At 47.7% G+C, this 16,845-nt stretch overlaps 1 protein-coding gene across 1 annotated transcript; it reads left to right on the top strand.

Annotated features, from left to right (window-relative positions):
- The first annotated feature begins 30 nt into the window (after positions 1-30).
- Prpf31 (pre-mRNA processing factor 31) lies at positions 31-12,055 on the top strand. Its single transcript, XM_055595590.1, has 14 exons — positions 31-85; positions 579-763; positions 866-926; positions 2,768-2,851; positions 3,739-3,836; positions 4,555-4,661; positions 4,925-5,094; positions 6,678-6,835; positions 7,172-7,261; positions 9,559-9,686; positions 9,779-9,851; positions 10,385-10,513; positions 10,599-10,697; positions 11,631-12,055. Exons 2-14 carry the CDS (start codon positions 587-589, stop codon positions 11,754-11,756), a joined length of 1,500 nt encoding a protein of 499 aa, XP_055451565.1. The 5' UTR covers positions 31-85; positions 579-586; the 3' UTR covers positions 11,757-12,055.
- Positions 12,056-16,845: the final 4,790 nt, after the last annotated feature.

Below are 16,845 nucleotides of genomic sequence, written 5' to 3'. Positions count from 1 at the left end.
CGGCGCCGACTAAAACGTCATTAAAGAGCGCGGACAGCTCTGGGGAAGCGGATTTCTTAGAAACGTTCGTGAGAGGATACAAGCGGTGAGTGTGGTGAAGAAGGGAGGGCGGGAAGCCAAGATACTGGGTCTGGAGGAGAAAATGCTGTGGTCGACTTAAATCATAGCCTAAGAAATAACGAGCTATGAAGCGCTTTAAAACCAATATTCAGTACCTGCGTGGATCACAACATAATTTAGGCCGGAATGGGGCATGTGGGCCAGACAGGTGGAATGTGAGAGCTGAAGGCACGGTGAGGGAAATATCCAGGTTAGGCAAAGGGAAATGGTTGCTCAAAGACCCAGAGGTGTAGGGAGAAGTTGCCAGGTCAGGTGGTACCTGGAGGGGTGAGCTGTGTTCTGCGTGGGTAGGAACTGGAGATGTCCACCATGAACAAAACAAACTGTGGAGCCTGCATGCTGTTACAGGAGCTGATGAAGAAACTTCAGGGGACTGGGGAGAAGGTGCTCCTTTTGTTACTATGAAGGGAAAGAGTCAAGGTGCAGTATTAGGGAACCCCGTTCTCACTTTCCTATAGGCCTTGGGATGTCTCTGGCTGATGAGCTCTTGGCTGATCTTGAGGAGGCAGCAGAAGAAGAGGAAGGAGGAAGCTATGGAGAAGAAGAGGAGGAGCCAGCAATTGAGGATGTCCAGGAGGAGACACAGCTGGATCTTTCTGGGGATTCAGTCAAGAGCATTGCCAAGCTATGGGATAGCAAGATGGTGAGGTGGTACTTTATGAGTGAATGTTCTTGGGAGGAGTGGTAGGAACAGCAATTCTTCTTTCTGAGAGCCCTAGTTTCTGACTATGCTCTCCTTCATCAGTTTGCTGAGATCATGATGAAGATTGAGGAGTATATCAGCAAGCAAGCTAAAGCTTCAGAAGGTACCACCTCACCCTCCCTTTCTTCTGTCTGTTTTTCTGACCTCATGGCTCTCTTGCTCCCTGTGCAACATTGAATGTCTCTCCCTCCTCAGCTTCCCCCAGAGCACTCACCCTCTTTTCCGTCGGAGTTACTGACCCTTCAAAAACAAACTGCACTGTACCCAAGCATGTTGATGTGTGCTTATAATCTCACCATGTGGGAGACTGAGGCAGGAGATACATGAATGGGTTCAAGTCCATCCTGGGCTACACAGTGAGGTCAGATCAGCCTGGGTAAAAGCTTGTCTCAAAAATATTTGCATACATGGAGTTGGAGAGATGGTTCAGAGTATCTGCTACTTTTCCAGAGGACTTGTATTTGGTTCTTAGCATCCACATGCTCATAACTATCTGTAACTCCAGTTCTTGGGGATCTGACACCTTCTGGTCTCCACAGGCATTACAGATGCATTATGCACATCAGGCAACACACACACATAATATAAAAAATTTTAGAAGAAAGTGAGATGACACCTATGTTAAAAGAAAGGAAGACAATATATACATGTTACTTTGTAAAACTGATAAGTCCTATGTGTTTCTTTTTGTGAGAGGAGTTATCTCTGGGTTCCCTGAACAATAGGCCTTTTCTACACCCACAGACCATGTATATGTATGTGTGTGTGTGTGTGTGTGTGTGTGTGTGTGTGTGTGTATTCATATATTCTTAAATATGGAGACAGTCTCTCACTCTGTAGCCCAGACTGACCTGGAAGTCACTGGGTGGCCTACAATGGCCTTTAACTCTCACCCACCATCCTTCTTCAGCCTCCGGAGTGTGTGGACTATAGGCAGAAGCAACCATGCCCAGCCTACAGTCCTCACAGAAGGGACTGACTGTCCATGCATTAGGTCAGGGAAGAAGTGACACCCCAATTGGAATTTGAGAACTTGTGCCAGCCCTGGGGAAGGAGCAAGGCTTGTCTCAAGTCAGTGCGCCAGGGGTCTCAGAAAGGTTACAACTTCTACAGGACTCCAAGTGTCAGGCTGAGGAACTTCCTACTCCATAAAGCCAAGAAAAGTCACAGAAAGTGACATTTCCTGATGTTGGGTCTGATGAGTCAGGCCTGTTCATATCAGGTATCTATCTAATGGGGGAAATAGACACAAAGCATGGCTAGCAGAGGTGGCCCAATTCATGCAGAGAAGACATCTCATTCTAAAAGGGGAGGGAAGTTTCTTCATCACCCTTTCAGTTTTAATGACCTAAAGGAACACTTGAGACCACATTATTCAATACCAATATAATTGTCTATGCATAAAATAGGATTTTTAGAAACAGACTTAAGGAAGGAACAGTTCAGAGAAATGGAGCAGTACTTGTGAAGGGCAGGAGGAGTAAAACAGCTGTGGGTGCCCAAGAAGGCAGAAAGGATATGCTGTGGAGCTGATGAGTCAGCAGGTCTCCCTGGAGTGACTCCTGTGCTGTGTGCACCAAGGCTACGGGTGTGGGGGACATGGACCTAGTACTTGTTCTTGTTGGGCCTCCATAAATAGGGGAGACCTTGAGTGCCAGTGTGAGGATCTTGTCCATTAGCCTCAGGGCTTTGGAGAGCCACAGAAGGGTTAGTTTTAGAGCAAGAAGAGGTCAAGACCATATTGGCCCAGAGGATGGACTGTACAAGAAAGTTGAGAGGCCGGAATAAGGCTCCTGAGGAGGATTGCAAGCCCCTAGTGCGTGCTTCAGTCCCTTACCCTCTGCCCCTCCTTTCTGATTCCATCCAGCCTCAGCCCCAGCCCCAGCTTTGTGACTTAAGAGGCATGGGTGTCCCTCTCCAATCTACACTCCTTCTTCTTCGTAGTGATGGGACCAGTTGAAGCAGCCCCTGAGTACCGAGTCATTGTGGATGCCAACAACCTGACTGTGGAGATAGAAAACGAGTTGAGTGAGTGATGGGAAGAGCCATGGTGACACCCTCGTCCTATGCTCTTCACTCTTTCTCTGTGACCCAAAGGGAAGAACAGGCATGAACCTGGGCCTCTTTTGTTTGCTTTTGCTGGGCAAAAACACTTCCCTGACTAGATTCACCATCTGTAATAAGCTAATTTACATAAAGAGAAAATGCATTCTCCTTTAGCAACGTCTGAATAAGCAAAGCAGGGCTGGAGACACCCCCCGCCTTTTTTTTTTTTTTTTTTTTTTTTAGATTATTTATTATTTATACAGCACTCTGCCTGCATGTGTGCCTGCATGCCATCTCTCCAGGCCCCTGAAGACACTCTTTGACCCCCTTCATAGGCCAGGTCTTCACCTGCTTCATGCTCCAGGGTGATTGTCTCACCTCCACATCCCTACCTGCAAATTTGGAGGGAAGATAAGGCATGGTTCTTTCCTTAAGGAAGCTGAAGGGGCTGGAGAGATGGCTCAGAGATTAAGAGCACTGGCTGTTCTTCCAAAGGTCCTGAGTTCAAGTCCCAGCAAACACATGGTGGTTAATTACCATCTATAGTGGTATACTAGTGATATCTATACTAGTGATATCTAGTATCCTTTTCTGGTGTGAAGGCAAACATACAGGCAGAACATTGTATAAATAATAAATATTTTTTTAAAAAATGAAATTGAAAATGCCACTTCCATTCATGTCTTGTAGAACTATGTAGAACAGACTCCCACCTGCACAAAGCACTGGGGACAGCCAGGAAATGTAGACTCCATGCTGGCACCAAACCATGGTTTGGGGTTGTTTACTAGGGAGGTGGAAGTGGGTGATGGGATAGCAGCAGATCTGCCTCCCCCTCAGTGGACACCTGCCCTCCCTATCCCATTTAGACATTATCCACAAGTTCATCCGGGATAAGTACTCGAAGAGATTCCCTGAGCTAGAATCTTTGGTCCCCAATGCTCTGGATTACATCCGCACAGTCAAGGTGAGTGGAGAGGAGTCTGTTTCAGAAAGAACTGGGGCTTTGGGTGTAGAAATAATGGAGAGCTATGAATGGGGCTCAGCGGGGAGGGGCAGATACTGGAAAGGATGTCTCACACACATCTCTTGCTTCTTTCCTCCCTTGGTTTTGTGGGAGGATCACTGCTGACACAGCCCTTGCCTCTGGCTGCAGTTGAACAGGTATCCTTTTAGGTGGGATCTGAAGGCTGACATCAGAGGCCACAGCTGAATAAGAGCTAAGACCCTGAGTGGGAACAATCAAGGAGGAAGTACAAAGGGGTAGGGAGAGGAGCTTGGACAGGTCAGAAAGACCTGAGAGATGGAAGGGTTTGGCTCCTCTGGGAGAAGTGATGGGAGCAGGTGGAGGGGAAGAAGCAAGCAGGATCCTGTGTCTGTGCAAGAGATTAGGATGGTGGCAGAGGAAGTCTGTCTCTAAACAAGAGTGTGTTCTTGAAGGCTTCTTTAGTGCAGTATGTCTTCCTTGGAGGCCATTTTGCCCAGGTTCTGGGTCAGCAGAGCAAGCAGCACTGATGCTTTAGGCAGTGAAGTTGTAAAACTGTAAAAGGCAAGAGAGGCTTCTAGTATATGAACCTTAGCGTTCCTAGCTTCCTCCAGGAGAGACTTGTGTTAGTGTTGGAGCAGAAGACCTAGTATCTTCTGGGTTTACTACAATTTTTCTCTCTCCTCCCTTTACCCCCCAGGAGCTGGGCAACAGCCTGGATAAGTGCAAGAACAATGAGAACCTCCAGCAGATTCTGACCAATGCTACTATCATGGTTGTCAGTGTCACTGCCTCCACCACCCAGGGGTATGTATGCTGTATGGTAAGGTGCTGCAAGCCTACCATAGGACAGCTAATAGCAGAAACCGGAAAGGGCAGAATGTAGTCATGGTCAGGGTATGCTGGCTGAGAACTATGGCCCCTAGGCTTACAGAATTTGGGATAGCCCCATAGCTACGCAAACAAACATGCATACATAGGTGAGAAGGTGGGTGGAGCTGACCACCAGTTAGAAATGCCCCCAGCAGAACTGGGGTCTGCTCCCAACCCTCACCTGCTCCACAATTTAGGCAGCAGCTGTCGGATGAGGAGCTAGAGCGACTAGAGGAGGCCTGTGACATGGCACTGGAACTGAATGCCTCCAAGCACCGCATTTATGAGTATGTGGAGTCCCGGATGTCCTTCATTGCACCCAACTTGTCCATCATCATTGGAGCATCCACAGCTGCCAAAATCATGGGTGAGGTCCCAGCTGGGTCCCATGGGCTGGGTCTGTTGCTTTAGGGTTGCTTTAGAGATGTGGGGTGTGGCCTTAAGAGCTCTAATATATTCTCTGAAGACCGAAGTCAGCCAGCTTTGCAAATACACATAATAGAAGCATAGGAAACCCTTGTTTGGTTTGGTTTGGTTTTTTTTCAAGACAGGGTTTCTCTGTGTAGCCTTGGCTGTCCTGAACTTGTTTTGTAGACCATGCTGGCCTCTAACTCACATAGATCTACCTACCTCTGCCTGCCCAAGTGCTGGGGTTATAGGCATGTGCCACCACACCGGGCATACAAACTATGCTCAAGCAGGTTGCACAGATGACAAGTCAGTCTCTTCCTGCCAGCAGGTCCATTTTGAACCTGGAGCAGCCACAGAATACTAAAGATAGCTCTCAGACCCTCAGGCTTTCCTACTAGATGGGACAACAAATCCTGCCATGTGCTATGTGCCTCTTCCCAGAAGTTCCTATAGCTAGAGTTCTTCCCTTCCTTGCAGAGAGATGCTTGCAAAGAAAATATGGGAAAGCTACCATCTTTGTTCACTTAGCTTCAGTCTTGTGTCCCATGGGACAGGATGCTTATTCTCCTGAGGCTGCTGTTTCAGAGTTGACAAGTCTGAGACCAAGGTGCTATCAGACCTCTCCTGAAGCCTCTTGCTTGGCTCAGACATGTCTTCTATGTCTTCATGCAGCCATGCCACTGTATCTCTCTCCTTATTTTCTTTTCTTAGAAGAATGCCAGTCAGATAGAATCAGAATCCATATGACCTCATTTTGCCTTAGCCATCTCCTTAAAGATTCTGTGTCCTGGGCCAGAAAGGTGGCTTAGCAGGTAAAAGTACTTGACACAAACCTGACAACCTGAGTGTGATCCCCAAACCCACATAAAGGGGGAGAGAGCTGAGTCCCATAAGTGTCTTCTGATCTCCATGCACACACCCTACTCACACATAAAATAATAAAAATACTCCTCACCCCACCAAAGGAAAATAAAAAGATCCTATGTCCTGCTAGATGCAGTGGCTCATAACAGTAATCCCAGTATTTGGAAGGCTGAAGCAGAAGGATTGCTTTGAGTTTGAGGCCAGCCTTGGTTACAGAGTGAAATACTGTCTCAAACCAGCCAACAAATGAATGTGTAAGGTTGTCTTAGTCACTGTTCTATTGCTGTGAAGAGACACCACAATTAAGGCAACTTATAAAAGAAAGCATTTAACTGGGGCTTGCTTACTCTTTTAGAGGCTTAAGCCATTATCATCATGGCAGGGAGCATGGCAGCAGACAGGTGTGGCACTAGAGATGTTTCTGAGAGCTATATGATGATCCACTAGCACAGAAAGAAATTGGACCTGGCATGGGCTTTTGAAACCTCAAAGCCTACCCCCAGTGACACACTTCTTCCAACAAGACCACACCTCCTAATCCTTCTAATTGATCACTTCCCAGTGACTAAGCATTCTAATATATGAGCCTGTAGGGGGACATTCTTACACCACAAAGGTACACATGAGTTCCTGGCTGTGAGCCCTGTGTTCTTCTGATCTCACCTTTTGTTGCAGGTGTGGCCGGAGGCCTGACTAACCTCTCCAAGATGCCTGCCTGCAACATCATGCTTCTGGGAGCCCAACGCAAGACACTGTCTGGGTTCTCCTCTACCTCAGTGCTGCCCCACACTGGCTACATCTACCACAGTGACATTGTGCAATCTTTGCCCCCAGTGAGCCCTTTACCTTGTCCCCTGTCCCCAACCCCCATGCCTTACTTGGCTTGGCTGACAATAGCCCTCAGGCACCTGGATGATGAAGCAACATGGTTTAGAAGAGCAAGGACACCATTCTGTGGCCACCACTTGGCAATGAGGATGGTTGGGTGGCTGGAAACTGGGAGCCTTGCAGTTGGGCAGCTAGAAGCTGTTAGTGCATGAGCTCACAGATGTGAGACCTACCTACCAGAGCCTGCAGTATGGCTGACCCTAGATGAGAAATGACCATTGCGGTGCATGTTACCTTTGCCTCTAGAGGTTCAGTTTCTTCTTCCCTTTCTGTTGCTCCAGGATCTCCGGCGGAAGGCAGCCCGGCTTGTGGCTGCCAAGTGCACACTAGCAGCCCGTGTAGACAGCTTCCATGAGAGCACAGAAGGGAAGGTGAGGAGAGGAAGGCATCTGTCCCTGGGGCTTGGGTCTTTCTGTGGGAAGAAGCTACTTCAGAGAGCTCACTGGACTAACAGATGAATGTTTGCGTCTACAACCCCAACTCAGGTTATCACCTCACCTCTGTGCAACAGATCACTGTAGGTGAAGTGGCTTCATATAAGAGTTTGCCAGGTCTGGAAGCTCATATCTTTAACATTAGTGCTTGGGAGGAGGAGGGAGAGGCAGGATGATCACTAGTTTGAGGCAGCCTGACCTATATAATGAGTTTCCGTGGGACCCTATCTTTGAAAAAATAAAAAGCACAGGGTTGGAGATATGGCTAAATCAGTTAGGTTCTTCCATGCAAGAGTGAGGACTTCAGTTCAGTTTTCAACATTGACATGGAAAAGCCAAAAACAAAATAAAAAACAAAAAAGCCAAACAGACACAGTAGTACATGCCTATTACCCCAGTTCTGGGAAGGTGGAGGCAGAAGGGTATCTGGAGCTTAGGGCCCTCTCAACCAAATCAGTAAGCTCCAGATTCAGTGAGAGACCCTGTCTTAGGAAATAATGTGAGGAACCTGGGTGGTGGTGGTGGTGGCGCATGCCGTTAATCCCAGCACTTGGGAGGCAGAGCCAGGCAGATCTCTCTGAGTTCAAGGCCAGCCTTGTCTACAGAATGAGTTCCAGGACAGCCAGGGGTATAAAGAGAAACCTTGTCTCGGAAGAAAACAAACAACAACAAAACAAAAAAATGAGTAAATAAGGTGAAGAGTAAGTGAAGAAGCCATGTGCTATCAGTCTCTGGCCTTGTGTGTGCACACACATACACACTCTCACTGAACTAACATCAGGGTGTTAGTTGGGCTGTTCCTATTTGTAGGCTCCTGGGAAGAAATGTTCCTGCCCCTGTCAGCACCAGAGGCCACCAGCCAAGGCAGCATCTCCAGCCTCTCTGACTCTGCTGGTTTGGGGCCCCTTGTAGGATACTGAGCCCACACTGACAATGCAAGGTACTGTCGCATCTCAGTCATTAACCTAGGCACATCTGCAAAGATCCTCTGCCAGGGGATCTGTAGGTACAGATTCTAGAGGCCAGGGCACTTGACACCAAAGCAGATCCCTGTGTTGAAGGGGCCAGTGTTTTGCCCACCACAGTAAGACCTGTTCTCAGTAGAGAGATGATTCCAATAGTACCTCCTATTTTCCTGGGTGGGCTTAAGAAGTACTGAGTCACTGCTGTGTGCATTGCCCTGCTAGAAATTCCATCACAGCCCAGGTCAGGGGTTCAGTCTCTTTTGCCTTTTGTCGCTATCTAAACATGGCAGTACAGCAGGGACACATGTCAGATGTCTGCCTCCAGGCTTTTGTTTGCTTGCTTTTTGGTACTGGGACTGAATCTAGGACAGTACACATACTAGACAAGTGATCTACCACTGAGCTATATCCTTAGCTCACCGCCACTTACAGCCCTTTTTAGACAGTTCTTATCTTTAGTCCAGGAAAACCCTGAAGAATTTTTGATCCTCCTGCCCCAGCATTCCTGATAGCTAGGATTGGAGGTTGGTGTTTTCTAGCTGGGACCAAAACAACTAGGTAGAAGGCTGGAAAAGTCTACAGTGGTTCCAGTAGTGCTGCGTGAATACCAGGGACAATAAGGGAAATTGAAAGAGCTTAGATTCTGACTCAGCTAGGATGTAAAGAAGAGCTTTGAGGAAGATTTAATGTGGGCCTGAATAAAGTTAGAGTTGGTTATGTGAATACTTGTGCTATCTATTCACTTGGAAGAGCGTTCTAAATAGAGGGAATAGTGAGTACAAAGAACCTGAGGCTAGAGTTTGGTAAACCCCAGCAGGGAAAGGAGCCTGGTGCACCCAGGAGCAGATAAAAGTGTAACCTCTGGGGTCTCTGGCTGCTGTGGAGACAGTGAGAAGCCAGCTGCAATCTGTTCTGAGAGGCCAGGGCATCTGTGGTGTAGGATTGACGCAGAAGAGATGACATGCTGCCTGCAGACTGGGAACAGAGGGATTCTTCCTGGCCCATTTATGTTCAAAGGGCTCAGATGGAGGCAGTTATCCAGAGGGTACTGAGCTTGGATGTGAAGGCTGAACCTGAATTACAAGTTCAAGAGACACCAGGCACTGAGAACCCACAGGAGAACATTCCTGGCCCAAGAAGGAAGAACATGTCTTGGGGAGGGCACACTGTCGGGTGGACGGATACACAGTAGATGGGTTGATGATGCATAGACGTGTGGCTGCAGGGACAGTCTACACAGCAGGCCACAGCTTCTCACCTCCCGGCCAGGTGGGCTATGAACTGAAGGATGAGATTGAGCGCAAGTTTGACAAGTGGCAGGAGCCACCACCCGTGAAGCAGGTGAAGCCCCTGCCTGCACCTCTTGATGGGCAGCGGAAGAAGCGAGGGGGCCGAAGGTAATGAGCTCTGGTGGGGATAGAAGTTTGGAAGGGAGGCTGGCATTTTCCCAGTCAATTCCCTACATCCTCTTGACACCCACCTGTCCTAGGTACCGCAAGATGAAGGAACGGCTAGGACTGACAGAGATCCGGAAGCAGGCCAACCGCATGAGCTTTGGAGAGGTCAGGCTCACTCCACAGTAGTAGTGGGACCTTGAAAAGTGTTCTCTCTGTAAATCCCGCTGCCATTTCTCTGTAATCCTAGAGTTACCCCAGCCTCCTCCTTCCTTCCTAGCCTCTCATCGCAAACCACCTTCTCCATGGTGGTTTGGAGGCTCTGAGGCTCTGAGGCTCTGAGCTGGCTGCCCTTCCACCCAGCTGCCCAGGCTGCACCTATATCTGGCCATCATCTAGCTGGTCCTGAGAGAATCCGCTTAGGTGCGGCCTCAGTAGTGCAGCTTATCCCAATTCTTGGCAGCCTAATCTGAATGTAGGGAAAAACAGCCACTGTCTACTCAAGTCAGGAACCACAGGGTTCCCAGCTATACCCAAGCATAGTTAGGCTAGGCTCTTACAAGGTCATTCAGTGCAGTCTGTCTGAGTGGGTGCCCATGAGACTGGCTGATTGGAGACTCCCTGGGTTCTCAGCGGACTGTCCTAGGGGACTGGCTGAATGTAGCCAGTTTCTTAATAGTAGGTCACTCTGCTCTCACCAGATTGAGGAGGATGCCTACCAAGAAGACCTGGGCTTTAGCCTGGGCCACTTGGGCAAGTCAGGCAGTGGGCGTGTGCGGCAGACACAGGTGAATGAGGCCACCAAGGCCAGGATCTCCAAGACACTGCAGGTATGGACTGGGTCCATGGAAATGGGAGGCAGGTAGAACATGGATATCTGTAAGCCTGGATCACAGCCTTCCTCTTTTCCTACAGCGGACCTTACAGAAACAGAGTGTGGTGTATGGTGGGAAGTCGACAATTCGTGACCGCTCCTCAGGGACTGCCTCCAGTGTGGCCTTCACTCCACTCCAGGTACCCACCCTCTTCTACCAGGCATGTGATTGTTGTGGAGGCCTTGTTGATCCAGCACATGAATTGCTTAGGCATCCCCAGCGATACAGTAAATGGCAATGGTGAACAGTTACAGCTTTGACAAGGTCAGACCATCTTTGGGACTGAGCCTAGGATTCTATCTGTGCGTTCCAGATAACTTTCTGAGCTTCCCATTCTTTACTTGGAGATAGCCCTGTTTTCAGAGTAATATCAAGGTGGACTTGAGTGTCACACCAGTCCATAGCATTGAGCAGCATTGAGCATCGTTTAGTAGTGTGAAGCAGAATGGCCCCAGGTTACTCACCACAGAGGTAGGCAAGTTTGTTCCATAATGTCACAAGGAACCAAAGAGCTCTCTAGGTTACCAGAATGTCTACTGGGCACTGACTACCAGGTTCCAGGCTTCAGGCATAGAGACAAAGAAGACAAGCTTTGACTTTTGGGGAAGGGGGTCATGGGTTGGAGAGAACAGATGAATGAGTCACGTGCACAATGTATTAGAAGGCTATAGATGCCAGGGAGAAGTAGGAGTGAAAGGTGATGGGACCAGGGAAAGCTCAGCAAGAGGATTGAAAACATTCACTCAAATGCCGGCATTATCATCACTGTGATGGTGTGGGATTTTCAGAAAACTGTGGCTGGCCATGTCCATCTGGGACTGAGCTTCCTCATCCAGAACAAGACAGGAGTGGTGATTTTGACATCACCTGAGGAAGTTAACAGTCCTGATATCCAAGCCCTGGCCCCAGGCCCACTGGGACAAAATCCCTCGGACTGAGAAAGACTCTAGGCACTGTAAATAGTTCCATGTCCATAGGAGTGTCTGGGAGACTCTGACATGTCTGGTTTTCATACTAGAGGGAGGCCTGAGTCTCCCTGCTTCACCTGTCACCCTTTTCCTTCCCATCCCAGGGTCTGGAGATTGTGAACCCACAAGCAGCTGAGAAGAAGGTGGCAGAGGCCAACCAAAAGTATTTCTCTAGCATGGCTGAGTTCCTCAAGGTCAAGGGTGAGAAAAGTGGCACCATGTCCACCTGAAGGGGCCCACACCCAGGTGGCCACCCATTGGAAGGACATGGAGGACTGGAGCTTCTGAAGTGACAGACATCCAGCCAGGAAGTTGTGTTGGAGGCAGCCTGCCATGTTTTGTCCTTGGCCCAAGGCCACAGCATCCAAGGAAAAGGATGAAGAACCTTGGCCTGCCTTCCCAGCACCCATGCTGCTGTTGCCCCAAATGGGCAAAAAGGTCTTCCTCACATTCATCTTTTTTACTTACATGGGGAAAGGAAGTGCTTTTTTAGAAAGAGTACAATTAAATGCACAGTGTCAGGCTCTGACCAGAGGGTGTGATTATTTATGAAAGATCTAGAGGAGTCAGAGCTGTGGGGGCTTCTAGTCCAAGTAGCATGGACCTAGCTCTCTTCTGCTGTTGACCTGGAATCTGTGTGACTCTGACACCATCACCCTGCCCCTTGAGAACATCAGCTTCATGGCCAAACGGTATGGCCACCACAAAGCTCCTTGTTGGGCCCACAGAATTATTGTTGTCTCTCAGGGTAGAAGCCTCCTGGATCCAAGGTACATCCACACTATGAAGCACCTAAAAGGCCTGGGAGGTGTGTGCAGAAAGCATCCAGCACTGGTTTCATGGTGGAACCTGTTTTAATTCATGTTCAGTGAGGGGTCCAGGTCTGAGTCCTTGACAAGGGTGAGACATGTGGGTACCCTGCCCTGGGAGGCACTAACTCTCAAGCAAAAGAAGTGCACACTACCCACTTGTGAACGAGGGCTCAGCCAAGGGAAAACAGAACAGTATGAATCGCCTTTGCTGTGCCATGAGTCTGTAGAGGTGAGGGAGATGTCTGCTGGGCTCCAGTTTCTCTGCTTGAGCTTAGCTCTGTGGGTCTGAACATGGACCCAGCTGGTAAGGTCAGAGCTTCTCTTACTCATAATTTTAGCAGGTCTGTATTGGGCTTCCTAGTTCTCTCTCTCTAGGCCTTCATCTGCCTACCCATTCTATCTTGATTCCAGTCTCCTGTGGGTCTGCTGGGGGAAAGCCCTTGGTCCATCACTTCCTTTAGAATGCCTATGGTGTCCCTGGCCTGACTTGCATCTGACATCGCCAGTGGTGAGTGGAATGGAATATGAAGATGTGAGTCTCAGAATTTAGCATGCTGCAGAGTGCCTTGAGGGCTCTCTATACATGGTTTCTAGTCTTAAGAGTTTGATTCAGTTTTGGTAAGATAGAGCTTTAAAAAAATATGTATTTCAGCCAGTAATCCTAGATGCGCAGGAGAGTTCTAAATTCAAAGCCGCTTGGGCTACACAGTGAATTCAAGGCCAGCATGGGCTGTAGGAAAAACCCTGAGTCAAAAAAAAAAAAAGAGAGGAAGAAAGAAAAAATGAAAAATTTAAAGCTGGGGAGAGGTCTGACAAGATCTGGCAAAATAGCACTGTTGGTAAAGTGCTTTTCATAAAAGCATAGGAACCTTAGAAGGCAGACAGGCAGATCTCTGTGAGTCCAAGGACAACCATGGCTACACAGAAAAACCCTGTCTCGGGAAAACAAAAACAGCATAAGAACTTGAGTTCAGTACTCAGCACCCATATAAAAAGATCAGGCATGGTACTGTATGTTTGCCATCCCAATGCTGAGGAGGTAGAGACAGGTGACATGGGCCTGGTGAGTGTGGCCTGTCTAAAAACCCTAACAAACAAAAAAAATGAGCTGCTGGGAAGGCTGACATGACAAGCACTTGCATGTACATCTGCACATAATACATTCATATGTGCATATACACTTCAAGGGGAGGGAGTTGGGTGGAGAGATGGCTCAGTGGTTAACACTGGCTGCTCTTCCAGAGGACCTGGTTTGATTCCCAGAATCCATATGGCAGCCCACAGTGCTTTTATACCGTCAATGCCAAAGGATCTGACATCCTTTCCTGGTCTCCCTGGGCACTGACACAATGTGGTGCACAGTATGCATGTAGGCCAAGAACCCATACACAATAAAAGTTAAAGGGGCCAGGAATACAGTTCAATACAGGGTGCTTGCCTATCGGTGTCAAGGCCCTGCCTCAAAACAAGTTTTTAAAAGGCTGCAAAGCTGTGGTGGCACACACCTTTAATCCCAGCACCCCAAGCAGAGACCAGATATCCGTGAATTTGGAGGTCAACTTAGTATGCATAGTTCCAGGTTCACATAATGAGATCCTTAAATGAGGCCAGAAGCTGGAACTTGGCGGTACATACCTATAATCCCAGCACATGGGAAATGGAAGCAGGAGGACCAGGAATTCACAGTCATCCTCGCTACAAAGTAATCCCAGGGGGCTGGCGAGATGGCTCAGCGGTTAAGAGCACTGACTGCTCTTTCAGAGATCCTGAGTTCAATTCCCAGCAACCACATGGTGGCTTATGACCATCTGTAATGGAATCTGATTTCCCCTTATGGTATGTGTGAAAACAGCATTCATATACATAAAATAAATAAATCTTTAAAAAAAAAAAAAAAAAAAGCTAGTTCCAGTCCAACCTGTCTTATATGAAATCCTGCCAAAAAAGAGAGGTGAGAAGTGACTGGAAATAATTGAATAGTAGGATGTTTCCCTAGCCTGTGAAGCCCTGGGTTCCAATCTCCCTGCTGCGAGGGAGGGGGGGAGTGCATTTCCATGTGATATTTATGGTAGGGATACAAGGACCATGCTTTGAGAAGAGCCTTTGATAAGCTTTTTACATTAGATGTACATTGGAATTATCTCAGGGGAAGAATCAAAACTGGTTTCCAACTCCAAAGGTTAATGCAGTTGTTCTAGCATAAGCCTAAGTATCTGGATTCTAAATTCCCCCCCGCCCCCCGGGTGATTCTAAACTGCCGCTAAGCCTGGGAATCATCACTGTGTTCTTAGGACCATCAGCATGCCCTGGGAGCTTGTTAGAAAAAGCAAAATTGGGGACCACCTGGATAACCTGCATTCTACAAGTCAGCAAGAGATTTCTGATAAATCTTGAAGCAGTTTCACATTCAGAACCTACACGAAGTAGCAAAGCTATACATGAAAAACAAACTCGAAAGTGTATGATAAGGGCTGTTAGAAAAATATAGACAAACACAGGTCCCTACGGTATTACTCTCTTAAATCTCTGTGGCCCTAAGAATATACATTTTAAAAAATTGTGTAAATGTGTGAGCATAAGTGCACCAGCAGATGCCAGATGAGGAAGTCCGATCTGGAACTGGAGTTACAAGCATGTGAGCTATCGTGTGGGTTTTGGGAATAGAAGCATGGGTCCTGGTAGGAAAGTGTTCTTAACTGCTGAGCAACCTCCCCAGCCAAATAATTTTTCTAAGCCATTTTTCCCTCTCTTGCTTCATGCCATTCTGATGAGGTGCGATACATGTCGCACATTTGTACAAGGAACTTTTATTCGACAGCTAAAGTCTCGGAGGCTGACTATCTCATCTGCTAACCTAGGCCTAGTCCTGGAAGCTTCTAGCCTCTGTACAATCTAACCGTAGGCCTAGAATGTTTTCAGCCTCTGAGACTTAATGCTTAATAAGCTCACCCTTTCTTGTTCTTTCTGAGCTCATAGTTGGCTCATTCATTTCAGCTGTTCTGGCTCAAACTCCTCTCCCAGCTAACTTACTCAGTCTAGCGTTTCTCTTGGCCTTTCAATTGCTCTGCTTGGCCTCACCTAACTCCAGCAACCTTTTCTAATCTTCTGGCTCTTTTTCATTCTCTGGCTCATTCTGCCTTCACCTGTGTCTAGCTTGTTCTCTCTTCATCCTATCTCTGTATCTCTGCCCTGGTAAAACTGCTTGCTCTCACTCTCTACATTGCTCCTTAAGTAGCTTCCTTTTCCTCTCCTTCTGGAGGACATCCTATTCTGTCAAGTCTCTGTAATTTGTAACTTTTTCTGCCACTCAAACATCCCTTTCAAACATGGGTGCTTCCTTCTACAAACTAATTTTACCTCCATTGTTTGAGATTAAAGGCATATACTACCACATCTGGTCCTGAGCTTTTCTTTACCTAAAACTTGCTCTATACCAGGCTGGCCTTGAACTCAGATCTGCTTGCCTCTATTTTTTGAATTAAAGGCGTGTCTGTTTTTCAGCTGGATCACACAGACCTAGAAAGTCTTCGGATGTGATATCTTGCCAGAACAGCTATGTTCGGAATTTAAATTCCTCTACACACGTTCTCTTCAAGTTTGGATTTATCTTATTTTCCATCACCTAGCAGGCAGAGATAGGTCTGGCTTCCCAATTCATATAAACGTGGTGCTCAACATACGGCATTGCTCAGACTACTAATTCAAGTACAACTGCATCTACTAATTCAGCAAAAGATTACGGAGTGCTTTATGAGTGCTAACCACTGAGAAATCCGAAGAGGGAGACACAAATAAGCATAAAAAGGGCAGGAGTTGGACAAAATTAAACCGAAGAGGCTGACCTAAGCACTGTGGAAGGGTGGTCCGAGAAGTTTACTCCCTAACAAGCATAACAGCTCAATGAGTAGCCATTCAGATGTAACCGATAGGGTAAAAAGCGCAGTTTCTTCTGCAGCAGCCAGCGTCTACAATACCAAAGAAACGGAGCTAACAGGAGAGCGCCCATGTTCCGCTTACTTAACCAGACAGGACAGTTCCATGTCCTGTGTCTTAGTCAAATTCTATATATATCCCTGATTCTGCCTTTCCTTCCGCCCAGAAAACACCGAGATTTAAAAATACTCCGAGCAGAAGTACTTGGAGAACGGCTGTGAGGATCAGAAAACAGCCTGGACGGCAGGCAAAGGAAGGATGCTCGGAGAACCACACCTGTGGGCAGCTCCCTCCGTTAATAGCTACCCTATTGGCCAAAATGAGATGAGAATGCCCAGGGAAGGGGAGGGGCCTTTTGCTTAGCTCCTCCCCTAAGCCTGGCGGCTCTTTTGATTGGCAGATGACTTCCCCGCAACCCACCGGCCCCGAAGCACCTGTTTGTTTCCCACTAAGTAAGCGGCCCACTCTCCATGCCTTCTGTGGTTTTCCCCTACCCATTTTCATGATCAACCAATGAGTCCAGGGCAGAGGTATCGCAACCAATTACAGCCGCCTTTAAACTTGACGAACAACT

The sequence above is a fragment of the Psammomys obesus genome, unplaced genomic scaffold (genome assembly GCF_907164565.1).
Source record: "Psammomys obesus unplaced genomic scaffold, mPsaObe1.curated_primary_1811, whole genome shotgun sequence".
Taxonomy (NCBI): domain Eukaryota; kingdom Metazoa; phylum Chordata; class Mammalia; order Rodentia; family Muridae; genus Psammomys; species Psammomys obesus.
This window is presented reverse-complemented; position numbering and strand designations above follow the sequence as displayed.

Excerpts from the sequence above, each read along its gene's own strand:
- Prpf31 (XM_055595590.1), top strand. The coding sequence starts at position 587 with ATGTCTCTGGCTGATGAGCTCTTGGCTGATCTTGAGGAGGCAGCAGAA. Across the intron at positions 5,095-6,677 it reads CACAGCTGCCAAAATCATGG|GTGTGGCCGGAGGCCTGACT; the intron begins GTGAGGTCCCAG and ends CTTTTGTTGCAG. Across the intron at positions 10,514-10,598 it reads GGATCTCCAAGACACTGCAG|CGGACCTTACAGAAACAGAG; the intron begins GTATGGACTGGG and ends CTTTTCCTACAG.